The sequence below is a fragment of the Thamnophis sirtalis genome, unplaced genomic scaffold, assembly GCF_051295495.1.
Source record: "Thamnophis sirtalis isolate CommonGarterSnake01/CBP01778 unplaced genomic scaffold, rThaSir2_p1.2 scaffold_4, whole genome shotgun sequence".
In the NCBI taxonomy this organism is placed as follows: domain Eukaryota; kingdom Metazoa; phylum Chordata; class Lepidosauria; order Squamata; family Natricidae; genus Thamnophis; species Thamnophis sirtalis.
Window position 1 is genome coordinate 24,348,085 of NW_028261384.1, and position 15,547 is coordinate 24,363,631.

General features: G+C 38.9%; 1 protein-coding gene across 4 annotated transcripts in view; it reads right to left on the reverse strand.

Moving 5' to 3' along the window:
- Nucleotides 1–15,547, reverse strand: part of CDK14 (cyclin dependent kinase 14) — a 250,999-nt gene that overhangs the window by 149,275 nt on the left and 86,177 nt on the right. For all 4 annotated transcript variants that reach the window (XM_087712624.1, XM_087712626.1, XM_087712627.1 and 1 more), the window contains 2 exons: nucleotides 4,474–4,568; nucleotides 1,939–2,018 (listed from right to left, as the gene is read on the reverse strand). In XM_087712624.1, the coding sequence (XP_087568750.1) occupies nucleotides 1,939–2,018; nucleotides 4,474–4,568 (175 nt within the window). The remainder of the gene's footprint in view (nucleotides 1–1,938; nucleotides 2,019–4,473; nucleotides 4,569–15,547) is intronic.

The window sequence follows — 15,547 nt, forward strand, 5'->3', positions numbered from 1 at the left end:
GACTGAGATGTACCTCATCAGCTGAAAGACAAATTGGGAGATGGGAATTCAATTCTAGTCTAGAAACAAAACTTATTGTCAGATTGAACTTAAAATAATCATACCTGGTTATAAGCTTTGAATAGTTAGATAGTATTAATAATGAATAATATTAGGGAAAACGTTTATGGCTACAGGAACAGCACAAGAAAAAACATCATCTTTGTTTTGAATGTATCTGTGTATACTAAATACTAAATGTCTCTCATCTTTTTTGTGGATCGAGCACATAGCAGATCACAACTTACACCTGGACATGTTTACATAATATTTACCAGTCTACTTATCAGTGTGAGAATTGTTTCTCACAGTAGGAAAAATCATGAAAACTTTCATGTTCATTGTTCTGAATTTAATACTGAATCTGAAAGGCAAAGAATGTACTAAGCCTTCTGAATTACCTGTATCATTCCTGAAGATGTTAGATCTGTCTAGTGTGAAACATATCTCTTTTTAGATTATTGCAATGTGTACCTTTGTATACCTATAAACTATTCACTACCAGAAAATAAACAAGTGTTTTCTATGAGTGCATAAGAAATCCTTCCCCATGTCCTCCTTCCCGGACCAGAAGTATCTCTTTAATTGCCAAGCTTGTAATTTTTAAAACTGATATCTGCTAGATAATACATTTCTGATGAAAAGAAAATAATAATACTTTGAATATCCAATATGTCTTTTTAGCACTGAAAATTAGACTAGTTAATTTTTAATTTACTGAAATTAATAAATTACCTTAGTGAAAATACAGTCTGGACAGATTTGAAAATTCTTTTGAATTGTAACTTTAGTATGTAAATGTATTTTATAGATTAATCCATATTACCTAGCATGGATCTACAAAACAGTCTAGCTTGATACTCTTCAATGTATTGGACATCAGCTCAGAAAATTCATATTGAGATAGTCAACATTAAACGACTAATTAATCTTGGTTTAAAGGATTGCAGTGACTCAGTGGCTAAGACACTGAACTTGTTGATCAGAAAGGTCAGTAGTTTGGTGGTTTGAATGCCTAGTGCTACGCAATGGAGTGAGCTCCTGTTACTTGTCCTAGCTTCTGCCAACCTAGCAGTTCGAAAGCATGTAAAAATGCAAGTAGAAAAATAGGAACTACCTTTGGTGGGAAGGTAACAGTGTTCCATGCACCTTCAGTGTTTAGTCATGCCAGCCACATGACCACCGAGACATCACTGGCTCTTCGGCTTTGAAACACAGATGAGCACTGCCCCCTAGAGTCAGGAACAACTAGCACATATGTGCTAGTTTACCTAACCTTGGTTGGAGCCAAGCACTTCTTCTTATACTCTCCCTCACACATTATTTTAAACCTTAGCTCCTCTTTTAATGCAAGCCACATTTCTTTCCTTATGTCCAGTAGCATCAGTTAATAATTTGGACATGCTGAACACATTGTTTATTTTTTAAAAAAAGTCAAATACTTATTACTTCACATTATCTTTTGAAATGTTCTTTTTAGTACACTTTTAGTGACTTTAATTAATAAACAAACAATCATCCTTGGAACACTGCCAATTTAAAATTATTCTGGATTTGGATTCTACTTCTCAGCAGCAGTCTTGTGAACAGAATATTCTTAATGTAAACTCCCACTGGCATTTCTACACCTCCACAATTGCATACATGCTGTCATGTATACCTGATACCAGTTCCTATATAAGCCATCCACCGAAAACAGATTTTTTTATTTTATAATAACTCCCACACATTAGAGTGATTTTGATTTTTAAGTAGCAATCCAACTTATCCAAGGACTGTAACCATATAATTTGAGAAACATAAAGACTCTTCAGAATCAACAAGAAGTTGAAAAGAAGATGTCTGCTGTAATTACAAAAAGGAGGGAGATAAAATTGAGAGCCAAATAAAAAAGCATACCTTCTCTGATAGCTGTAAATGGAGTACCTTCTTCTTCCTGAAGTCTTATTACTTTCAGTGCTACTAACTTTCCATTTACTCTGGAATAAAAAGACCAAAATACAATTATCTTAGCACTTTAATAGACTTTTCTATTTGCAGCGCTCAATGCTTCTTATGCTAAAACTCTAACTATTATCCTTCATAAAAACATTATCATTTTAAAACCATTTTCTAGAATGTAATCTTGGGTATTTATTCCAATTATACTGTGACATTTTATTTGATGGTTTAAACTTAAATGGACATTTATCATTTATTCCCAACCAAAATAGAAATAATGTCTACATAGGCTTTTATTGGCCTCGGTAAGCTTGTTCTCCAAAGTACTGAATTAAGACGAAACAGATGTAGGAATTATAGTTGCTTTGTTAGTGCAATTAAACTAAGCCTCATAGTTCATCCTGACCCGAGTTTAAAATGGCAACATCCATCAAACTACATCATTTATACTTTTTCTAATTTCCTGGAAACAGAACAAACTTGTTTACTTCTTTTATAATTGGTAATGTTTCAGAACATATTATTTTATTGTGGATTTTTTTTCTGTTTTGTTTTTGTACCTTGCACTTAATGTTATACTGTTTTCAAAAAGTACAAGTATGATTATTATGTTGCTTTTGAACTTTTTGTACTTTTAGATTATTAATTGGTAAGTAAGGCAAAACCAAAAGGATATTTTTATTTGTATTCATAATAATTTTATTTTAAATAATTTTAGGTTGCTTCACGGCATATGCCTCTGCTGTGTGCCTCTGCTATTATTTCCTATCTATATATCAGCCAGAAAGAGAAGATTCGGATCTTATGAATTTAAAAGTCATAGATAAACCCAGAGCATCCAGAAGTACATCAGTAAAATGGTAACCAAAATTGAGTTGCTGGGAGAATGTCTGGGGAAGCAACAGACATGGGGTGAAGATCAAGAAGAGAAAGTGACATGGCAAGATAGGATGTACTGTCAACAGATAGCTGAGGTACCAGACATTGGGAAATCATATCAGTGGCTGGAAAGGGCTGGACTGAAAGAATTAATGATGATAGGAGGCCAAGAACAAGCACTAAGTACCAAATCTATAGAAGTAGGGGTTAATTGACAGGAAGGCATTACAGAGAGTGATCAATTTGGCACAAGTAACCATTGGTTGCCCTCTAATACCACTGGATGACATCACTAGGTCTCGCTGCTTTAGCAGAGTAAGGAAGATACTCAGAGATGATTCACACCCTGGTCAGTGTCTCTTTGCACTTCTACCATTGGGCAGAAGACATCAAAGCATAGCCAGCCGAACAAATAGGTTAAAAAATAGTTTCTATCCTTGGGCTGGCAGACTCTTAAACACAACCACAATCACTCCAAGCGCACGCAAGGACATATGACTAGTTTATCTTTTTCTTTTTTTCTTTTCCCCTAATTTCTTGCATTGGGATTATTCTCTATACTACTTGTGTTGTTTGTATTTGTTGTCATGGATTGCACTAGTGAGGCTAAAACCAATTTTGTTGTATTTATTTTGTACAATGACAATAATGGCTATACTACTAATACTAGCAGGAGCCAAGATACAGACGGCACAGAGAGGCCTCAGAGACAGTTCAATATATAGTGTCAGGATATAAGAAGAGGCAGGAACAGCATACAAGGAAAAGCACAATAAAGTAACTGGCACTCTACACAGGAACTTCACTCTATCTTACTAAAACAAAAAACTTTTTCACATTTTTTCAATCTAAGAAGCATCTCCAAGATATTAAATATGTTGTAATTTCAACCAATAATGTATTTTTAGAATGTGTGTTTGTCTGTGTCTCTGTCTGACTGACTGACTATAAATATATATATATATTGGGTCAAAATATGTATGCAATGTATAACAAAAAAAGATAGTTAGTTATATAGTTATATAGTTATATAGTTATATAGTTATATAGTTATATAGTTATATAGTTATATAGTTATATAGTTATATAGTTATAGATATAGATATAGATATAGATATAGATATAGATATAGATATAGATATAGATATAGATATAGATATAGATATAGATAGATATAGATATAGATATTGATATCAGGTTGTTCTGAGCCTAGAAACATAGATGGTAGTAGATTCAATTGAAGTAAATCATTTTTGACCATGTAGTGATGATTTGACCACTTCAAATTGTCAGCAAAATTGATTTGCTTAATTTGTTAAATTAACATTTTTTGCAGATAGAAAAATAAAATTTAGCAGAACATAATAGACTCTGTACTACAAAAACATTTTTAAAAGAAATCAATTGCAGACTACGGGTTGTGCCAACTATCACTGGCCCTAGATTTAAGCCCATTCAGTATACCTGATTTGCAATATGAAAATTTACTTTAATAATGTGCTGCCTCCAAGGCACACAATAATTAATATTTTATTAAAATGTTACTTTAATATCTACATTAAAAAAATTAAATTGACAAAATCTTAAACATGTGAATATTACAAATATACTTACTTGCTTTTCCCTTTGTACACTGTAGCATATGAACCTTCACCCAGTTTTTCCAGTTTTTCATAAGAATCGGCTTTTCCAAATTTGGGACTTGTTGGCTGCAAGACATTAAAAAAGAAAAAGTATATCAATGTTTATGTACTCATAACTGTAATCTCTAACAAGTATCCAACCAACCATGAAGGCCAAATATTATTACTGAAACTAATAAGATTCTACCAGAGATATTTAATGTTTGATCACTCAACATATAACATTATTACCCTAGCTCCTCCTTAGTTATCATTTACCATTAAGCATTCATTACAGGTCAAAATATGTATGCAATGTATAACAAAAAAAGATGTTAATGCCTACGGTATTCTTATTTTCTCCAGAGTAAAATAAAAATATGATAAATTGGACTTCTAAACATTTCTATTGTTAGAAATTGTTCTATTGTTAAGTTAAATAAAAGTTAAATATTTTAAGATGAACTGCTAGATAAGCTCTTGATTTTATTACTAATTTCTCGCAAGTTTAGTAACTAAATAGCAAGTTCAGTAACTAAACAAGAAATGTTTACAAGGCACAGATTTAAGATCGTTATGTTTAAGTTCCACAAATCCTAATGGTCTATTCATCATATTACAATCTGCTAATTATATAAATCATGTGTTAGATGAAAATTTTACAATTTTGTATTAATTGCAAATTAATTTCCTTCTAATTGTTTATTTCCAAGATAGTTTGGAGGAATTAAGATATAGGCAGACTTTATTAGATAATAGGTTATCTAACTTGCAACTGAATCTCAAATATGAAATAAAATTAATTATACATAACAAATTTAATAAACTTTAACAATTTGCAAAAATTAAAATATCCTTGATATTCTGTCCCTCATTATAACATGTCCCTTGTTATTAAACATGTCTACAGATATTCTTGAATCCGTGACTGTGGACTAAATTGCCAATACCTCTGGGTCCAGCATCAGAACCAAGTTGTAATCCTTAATCCAGAGCAACAAGTGGGACACAACAAATAATTCACTGCAATAATTCACTTAACAACTGTGGCAAGAAAAGCCATAAAATGGGGCACTTAACATTTCACTTAGCAACATAAATGTTGGACTCAATTTATGTGATCATAAGTTGAGAAGTACCTAAATAAAGGCTTAAGTGTTGGAAATAAATCATGTGAATATCATGGGTAAAGACCGTTGGCTTGCCTGAACAGTCGTTCTCGGGGCACTGCGAGGAGAGTCCAATGCTGGGTTAACACAGCCTATCTGCCCTTGGACTGAGTGATGTTTTTTAGTTGACCACGCCTCCCTTTGCCTCTGCATGCTCAGTTCGAAAACGAAGGAAACCATCCTGTAATCAGTTACAGTCAATACAGTCACATCGTTTACAAGAAATAAACACCCCGGGCGGGTTTGGACTCTCCTCGCAGTGCCCCGAGAACGACTGTTCAGGCAAGCCAACGGTCTTTCTCCAGTGCACTGCTCGGAGAGTCCAATGCTGGGACATGCCCAAGCTATTGAGTCCCAGGGTGGGGAAGCGCTGTAGCCTTTTCCTTTGGGGCCTTGCTCTTGCGAGAGCCCCTGTGTCTAATGCCCTCAGCTATCCCTTGGGAAATGGCTAAGGAAATTACCTCCCTCATTTCATCAGAAAGAGCATGGTCTTTACCCTTCCTCAGCTTCTGCTTACTGGGGCTAGGCCTGCCTGAGCTGGATTCACCCTTCCCACACTGGGAATCCTGGATAGAATCACTTTCCTTTCCAATGGAGGAGCTAGGGGAGTCGGGGTACCCCCAAGAAGCTTCTGGAGACGGATCCCTGGACCTATAGTCATCCCCAGACAAGAATTCACTGTCCCCAGGGGATTGGGCCTCACGATCAGGGGAAGCTGACTCCCTGCTGCGATGGTTTGGGCTAGGTTCTGGCTGATGGGGCCTAGAAACCTCCCTGGGATCCACTGTGGCTCTTGGTGAAGATCTTTCATTTGTGCCTTTGTGCCCTTTGCCTTTTTTCACAGAGGGATCCAGCTTGCTGCGTTTGTTGGAGGGCCCTGCCTGTTCCCCTAAGGCCTCCCTGCATTCCTCTGCCATTTCAGGTCCCCACGAGGCCTGGAAGATAGCTGGAGCTGGGATGGGCACGCGCTGGCCGTTGAGGTCCAAATGCGCTCGCAGAATCTTCAGGAGGGAAGGGCCGCCTGGGGGTCGGATTCCTTCCTCCCACCGCCCTCGGTTCCCCGAGACTTATCTTCCTCTCAGGAGGGAGAGACTAGCTGGCTCCCCAGACTAGTCCCCAGCCTCCTTGCGGCATTCTGCGGTCGCTGAGGGCTGGCTGTGGCTCCGTTTGGGCTGCCTGGGCTCTCTGCTTCTCTGCTTTCTCCGAAGGCAAGGCTGGAGGAATCAGCTCTCCACATGAGCCGCATGTTCTTTCTCCTCAACGCGCTCCGAAGCGATCCAAAATGGCAGCGGCTGCACGCGCAGCCTCCTCCCGCTCTTTTTAGCCTGACAGCCCGAAAAGCGCATGAAGGTTCCAACCATCGCTGCTGTTGCCGGGCAGAATTGAGCAGCTGAATGGCGCCTAGCTAGAAGGCCTGCAGGCTCCCAAACCTCTGTTTGAGGGAATTTTTCTCTGGGGCTCAGTTGGGGAAGGTCTGCCACCGCCCCTGTCGCTCCTGCCGCTCGCCAGCCTTCGCTGGGCGAGGGATTACAGTCCCCTGGAGCGCTTGCAACCAGCAGCTGCAGGGAAGCCCAGGTGCCCTCTTAAAGCGACACAAACCTCAAATCTTTGACAGTTCTTGTAACAGAGATAATTTTCTCTAATATGAGAAGCCAAACATGGTCCAAAGTGGGAAACTTTCCAGCCTATCTGACCTTAGACTGGAGCTCCCCCAAAACAGTCCTAACGGGCGGACTGAGTTTTTGAACTGAGCATGCAGAGGCAAAGGGAGGCATGGTCAACTAAAAAACATCACTCAGTCCAAGGGCAGATAGGCTGTGTTAACCCAGCATTGGACTCTTCAAGCAGTGCACTGGAGAACATGAAAAAACCCAAAGGGGTTAATTCCCTTTATTAATTCAACCCAGATTTTCACTTTAGACATAAATGACCAGATTTAAATTATCATACTTGGAAAACATAATGCAAAGACCTATCTCCAATGGCCTCCAACTTTTTGGCACAGGGACCAATTCTGTGGAGAAAAGTTTCCCGTTGTCCTGAGAGAATATAGTTTTGTGTGCTGTCTGCATCCAGTGAATGGGGTTTCACTTGTTTCCATGGCCTGATTGCTAGCATGCCATAGACTGATGCCGGCATATGGTACAACTAAGGATTGTGGACCTCCGTCCTATACCTATAGTGATAAGAAATGTAGAAGCAAAGGGAAAAGGAGTGCACTGGAAACAAAGTGAATGGATTTAATTATAGCAGACATATATGCTGTCAGCGTTCCAAATATCATGCAGAATTAAATAAGAGTCCAAGGCAGAGCTATCCTTAAAGTTCCAATTTAATGAAACAGACATGTTGGTATCGTGCTATGGAATCCCAATTCTGAAACTTCCTGGGATTCCACCAGTTGAAAGTTCATGATCTTGTCCCCACACCCACAAATCCATCACGTGGTCCAATCCTCTTCTTCCTCTCTGGAATCTCCACCCAGCTGGTTCCGGTCAGGTGCAAAGGTGCGGAGACAAAGAATAACCTTGAGCTCCTAGAAGGGAATTTTTTATTTACAACACATTCTACCCCTTGCTATTTCCCCCCCTTAATGAGAGTGTGGCAGGCCAAAGAGTCTTAAAGGAACTGCTGCAGGCCTGCCACACTCTCATTAAGGAGGGGGGGAATAGCAAGGGGTAGAATGTGTTGTTTTCAAAATAAAAAAATTCTTTCTAGAAACTCAAGGTTATTCTTTGTCTCCGCAACCTTGCACCTGACCAGAACCAGCTGGGTGGACTTGCCAGAGAGGAAGAAGAGGACTGGACCACGTGATGGATTTGTGAGTGTGGGGACAAGATCATGAACTTTCAACTGAGTGGAATCCCAGGAAGTTTCAGAATTGGGATTCCATAGCACGATGCCAACATGTCTGTTTTATTAAATTGGAACTTTAAGGATAGCTCTGCCTTGGATTCTGATTTAATTTTGCATGATATTTGGAACGCTGATATTATCCCAATTCTCCCTTAAAATTATTTTATCAGCATCCCAAGCTGGGAAGTTGTCAGGGGTACTGAATCCCAGTTCTGACCCAACCCTAGGCAGTACGAAATTTCAGTGAAGATGGAGGAGACATATGCACAGTTAGAAAATCTAAAGGATTAAAGTAGGAGGTAAATGGACATGGAGAAAATCTATCTATGTAGTCACTAAATTTATTCTTACTTGATAGCACATAATATTAACATAATTTAATTTCTATTCAAATCCATTTCAATTTGTTGATATCTAAGAAACCTTATGTAGTTGATTTCCTTCATTTTTCACTATGTGGAGCTTTTCTGTGTTCACGCCATTAACATTCTCTGTTCCCATTGTAATTCTGTCTTTGCTTCAGATTACCTTTTCCTTCATGGCAACATCAGCAACCAGATCTCCTAAAAGCTTTAATCTAGTCATGCCATAAACAATATACTACTATTCAACATCTACATGAAACCGCTGGGCGAGATCATTCGGAGGCACGGGATAAGATACCACCAATACGCGGACGATACGCAGCTGTATCTGTCCGCCCCGTGCCAACTCAATGAAGCGGTGGACGTGATGAACCGAGGTCTTGAAGCCGTTAGGGACTGGATGAGGGCTAACAAGCTTGTACTCAACCCAGAGAAGACCGAGTGGTTGTTGTGTTTCCCTCCCAATAATTTGGTTAGTGTTCCATCACTCAGGCTGGGGGGCCAAATTTTATACCCCTCAGACAGGGTTCGCAACTTGGGAGTCCTCCTGGACCCACAGCTGACCTTCGACCACCATCTGACGGCTGTGACCAGGGGGGCATTTGCCCAGGTTCGCCTGGTGCACCAGTTGCGACCCTACCTGAACCGGGAGGCTCTCACAACAGTCACTCGGGCCCTTGTGACCTCTAGGCTGGAATACTGCAACGTGCTCTACATGGGGCTGCCCTTGAAGAGCATCCGGCGACTTCAGCTAGTCCAGAATGCGGCCGCGCGAGTGATTGTGGGTGCACCTCGGTTCACCCACATAACACCTATCCTCCGCGAGCTGCGCTGGCTATCTGTTGATCTCCGGGTGTGCTTCAAGGTGCTACTTACCACCCGTAAAGCCCTTCATGGTAGTGGATCTGCGTACTTGAGAGGCCGCCTCCTGCCAATTACCTCCTTGTGACCTATTAGATCGCACAGATTAGGCCTCCTCCGAGTTCCATCTGCCAGTCAGTGTCGACTGGCAACTAAGCGGAGGAGAGCCTTTTCAGTAGTAGCTCCGACCCTTTGGAACGATCTCCCCGTGGAGATTCGTACCCTCACCACCCTCCAGACCTTCCGCACAGCCCTCAAGACCTGGCTATCCCGTCAGGCCTGGGGATAAAGACTGTAATCTGTCCCCACCCGAATGATGAATGTTGTGTTTTATTTTTACTTGCACTGTTTTTATGTTTATTGTTTTATTGTCTTGTATCCCCCTCCCTATAAATTGTAAGCCGCCCTGAGTCCCCTCAAGGAAAAGGGCGGCCTATAAATAATAAACAAATCTAAATCTAAATCTAAAATGTGAAAGAGCGAAGGGTCTTCCTCATCAACATGCCTATCATGATCAATTGATTCATTGTGTCTATCAGGGAAGTGTTTTGTTTGTTTGTTTTGAAAATACAGGAATAGTTTACCATTGTCCTCTCCCATAACAGGATATCTTTCCTGTTGTTACTAAAACGAACACTCACCTCAAACATCTTTTTATATCACTGCTGCCCAATATATATTTCTGTTTTGCTTTAACTGGACAGCTAGGATGATCATCATATCTTGACTACATACAGGGAATTATCCAATATTCACCTCAGAACAAGAGAAACATATACACAGGACTATCATATCAAGACATACACATTCCATGCAGGGGTGGGTTGTTGCCAGCATTACTGCCTGCTTGATTTGCTCCCGCGTGCACCACACACTCTGCGTGCATGCACATTTGACCATAAATGCAATAAAAATTGGTCTGCACATGCACAGAAGCAAAACACAAGATGGTGGTGCCTATAGCACCAGCTCGGGAGCATGGCAGGCCTGGGTCGCTGCTGGTTCCAGCAAACTAGGCTGCCAAGCTACTACCGATTCGGCTGAACCAGTAGGAACCACCACTGATTCCATGTCTCACCTCTACAGGCACCATATTTCACTATCACAAAATAAACTAATTCCTATAGCCTAATAGAGACATTGCCTAGATTATAGCAAAATAAATAATCTCCAATCTTCCTAATTAAAGAAAAACAATTATAAAACCAGATTAAGCACTATAAAATTAGAACCACGTGAACTAATTATATGGGGAAAAAAGGTTTTATATTTTTTTAGATTAATAATCTAATAAGATTTTTAAAAAATACAAAAAGAATCACACAAAATAATAATGTATACCACTGACTTCCTGATCGAATAAACCAATATTACAATCTTTTTTTCTTCTTTTCTTCCCAATAAAACAATCTTTCTCTGCAATCCATTTAGATCAGGGATATCAAACTCGTATAGTCACGGCATAGTCACGTGACATATCAGGATTTTTCCCTTTTCTAAATTAGGCGAGGCCAGCAATTGGCGCATCCAGCCCGCGGCCCATGAGTTTGAGATCCCAGATTTAGAACGTTAATAAATCTTATTACAAATTTCTTAGCATCATAAATCCAATAAAACCATTCCAATTATTCTCTGGAGTTCTCATTCTTATTCTTTGATTTTTAAAACCTCATCCAATCTCCAGTAATTCTCTTCAATTCAGAAAACGTAGAATCAATCTGCTTTTTAGCTCTCTTGTACTAGGCTGTCAACTGTCAGCTCCATTTGTTTTTAGAACTATCTCTAGTCAGCCATTTTCTCTTGGAATTAGTATAATTATTTAGTATAATAATTAGTATTTAGGACTTCAGTTGGTAAGCCAGAGAACAGAAGTTTTATCAAGTTGACAATCTAAGCATGATCTTATCTAGCTTCTCTAAATTCACACAGATTTCTATACTGCATTTTTCTGATTTTTCAAACATTTAATTATCTGATTCAAATGGCTAGATGGTCCATCTGTTACAGAGCAGAAAATGGAGGTTGGCAATTCTGGATTTGAATTAGAAGGGTCAATTGCTTTTTCCTGAAGATGAAAGGTGTGTTCTATGTTGTAAGGATTAACAGTGTCCCACATTTAAAAAATGTTGTGATGCACTTTTCATCTCAGAAAGTCCATTGGATAATTTTTTGGTGTTTCAGAGACAAGTATAGATGAATATGCTCAGCAAACAAGACATTCAAAAACCTTTTTCATTGGGAGAGGAGAAATTCTCAAAATATACAATATAAAAATTCATAACATGCACATTTTAAATAGTTCTTTGCTTTTTTCAATTATTTAGATCACTTATATCACAATTTTAACATTAAATGGTTCTTTTACTGACAAAATTTTCTATGTTTAAAAGAGGGGGAAGGGGAACGAAAGATCCATCCATTTTATTTTGGTATAAGGTGTATTTATTTCAAACACTGAGAGGGTACAGTGTAAATTAGAATCATTGAAAAGTGGGCCTTGAAGCAACATTCTAAGGTAAAAACTACCTATGCCCTGCTCATTTTAGAAAATTAACTCAGAAAAAATACTTACTGCTAGCAAAGGGTTGTTTAATGAGGAGTGAAAGTATAGGAAATTATAATAAGAGCTTCATAAAAGGCTATTTCCTGATGAAAGACAGGAGCTTCCTTGAAAATAATGGTGCACTCTGTTTCCTCCTTCATGTGTGTATTTCAGGATATTCAGAGAAAAATTTTGCTCTTTGGATCCAAGCACCAAGCATGATTCATTTATCTCAGAGCTATTTGCCTTACATATTTTTCTATCAGACTAAGAAATAATTTTGTTTCCATCATTCGCAATAGTATGCAATCAGCAACTGAAATTTGAAAGAACCAAATACCCAAATCTTAAAAAAAACAGCCCATTTGCATATTGCTAGTAAATAAGGCTTCCAAGTAATTTTCTTGGCAAATTTACACATACATAAGAGTATTCAATCAATCAATAAAGGTAATTACAAATCCTGTACCCTGCACAGCAAGAACAAAATCATTAAAGCCAGAGAGGCCATTCTTAGTTTAATCTGTGAAATTACCTACTATTGCACCCATATATATCACTGAAGACATGTGAATGAAAAAATATGATTTTTTTAAAAATTTGCTTTGTACAAACTTAGACTCAATCCATTTTTTTCCTGACAGTAAATATAAGTAAAGTTAATTATTGCTGCATCAAATCCAGATTTATTTATGCTTAGACATGATCCAAATCAGAAGTTCTTCCATGTTACAGTTATAAACTTGGAAACAAGGAAGAATGTTTCTTTTAAACAGACAGAGCAATTCTGTCTTTTCCGCATGGATGATAATAGTGATCACATTTGTGAATCAGAAGATCATCATCTAACAATCAGTGATAAAATAGCATAAGCCAGGGCCTCTCAAATGGCCTTCCCCAATGTACTCCAGAATGCAGCCGCGCAAGCGATTGTGGGTGCACCTCGCTTCACCCACATAACACCTATCCTCCGCGAGCTGCACTGGCTACCTGTCGATCTCCGGATACGCTTCAAGGTGCTACTTGTCACCCATAAAGCCCTCCATGGTAGTGGATCTGGGTACTTGAGAGACCACCTACTGCCAATTACCTCCACACGACCTATTAGATCTCATCGATTAGGCCTCCTCCGAGTTCCATCTGCTGGTCAATGCCGACTGGCAACCACGCGGAGGAGAGCCTTCTCGGTGGTAGCTCCGACCCTATGGAACGATCTCCCCGTGGAGATTTGTACCCTCACCACCCTCCAGACCTTCCGCACAGCCCTCAGAATCTGGCTATCCCGTCAGGCCTGGGCTAAGATTGTAACCCGCCCAAATGGTATGAATGTTGTGTTTTAATTATGTATTGTCTTATATGTAAAAAGTCTGTTTTCCCCCCTTTCCTTTTGGATTGTGAGCCGCCCTGAGTCCCCCCAGGGAAAAGGGCGGCATATAAATAAACTTCCAAATCCAAATTAAACTTCCAAATACTGAAAAAGAAACATTGGCTAACAGCTAATCACAACTAACCCCAGCGTTCCTCATTTCAAAGTGGAGTACAGATTTTGAAGAAAGATGCATTGTTAAAAAATTTCAAACTTAAATCCAGAAATCTAAAACTCCTGGCTGGGACCGTTCTGAGAAGGGGGATCCACATGCGAGGCCAGGAAGGAAGGAAGCATGGCCAGCGGGGTTGCAAGGAAAGCAAATTGTGGATCTTTTCCTGCATGCATCTCTTGGGAAGCAGAGTACGGGCAAAGAATAGAAGAGCCTTTTTCCTTTTGAGCATCAGATCCAGAAGATCTGAGGTTTTTTGGGATGCTCACCCGCCTGTAGGAAAAGGGGGCAATCCCCTACAGGAACTGTTGTTTCGGGCAGTTGCTCAGGACAAGCCACATCAGAAAAGAGCATCAGACACTCTAATGGCCTTGTATTCATCTCTTGGAACCTCAGTTCTTTGTAGTGGAGGATTAACAATGGTTGAGTTTCCAACTCAGGTCGGAGGGTTCTCCCTTCCCTTAAAGTGACAGTCTGATCTATTGGATTAGCCACCAATAACAGAAGGCAAGACAAGAAACAATGGATAAAAATAACCAAGTAGAGAAGCAACCTTGAACTAAGAAAAAATATTGTAATAGTGAGAACAATTAACCAATAGAATGGCTTGCCTTCAGAAGTTTTGAGTGTTCCATTGCTGGAGGCTCTTAAGAAGAGACTGAACAGCCATTTGTCTGGGATGGTATAGGATCTTCTGCTTGAGCAGGGGATTGGGCTAGAAGACCTCCAAGGTCCCTTCCAACTCTGCTAGTCTGTTATCTAAATTTACATCTAGAGAACATACAACTACTACTTTAGCACTCAGCACTATCTGTTTTGCTACCTTTGCACCAGCTATGCAAATCTATTCAAAGTTGCTCCATATGACAAGATATAACAAGACAGTTACCCAACCAAGCAAAAAGTACTTTCAAATACATAATTTCCATTTTCCTCAAAATAATACCCTCCTTCCAGTCTCAAATGAAGTAAATGCCTATTTAGACATCACCTGATGGTTACAGGTTGATGTAACACTCTGTTAACATACTGGTTCATTCCCATTACAAGTTTTTTACTTTCATATAGGTATCCCTTAGCTTAGTGACTGTTCAAAGTTATCATAGACTTTCCTGGAAGTCCATCATAACCAGGTTCTGAAGTTCTCATGCCCCCCTCCCATGATCACCTGACCATGTTTAGGACGGTTTGCCAAAAGCTGACATTTATTTTTTTTATTTTTGGCAAAACCAGTTCATAGCAAATCATTAGTTCACTTAATGTCAGCCACAAAAAAGAGCCATAAAATTTGATTGTGACCTGATTTACAAACATTACGACTTGATGATTGTGATGGACAGTGTCCAATATAGTTATAGTTGAGGACTGTCTGTGTTTTTTAAGTTATTTAACTGAGATACAGTATCAAAAAGATATTTAAACTTAAAATGAAAACATAAATAGCAACTGAATTAAAAATACAAACTAAGAAAGAAAAGAAAATGAGAAATAAAAAACCTACCTTATGCTTATCAATATTCACTTGTTTACTAATGCACCACTATAATATAATAAATGCAAAATATTTTTCTAAAATATCACAAAATTGCAAGCAACTTTAGTCAGTGATGACTCCTGATTACTTCCTTGACAAGTTCTTGTAGTTTCATTTACTTATCAAATTTCTACACTACACCGAGTGACTCTGGGACTTTTCTTGATAAAATTTTGGAAATGCCAATGCCTTCTTCCCTGA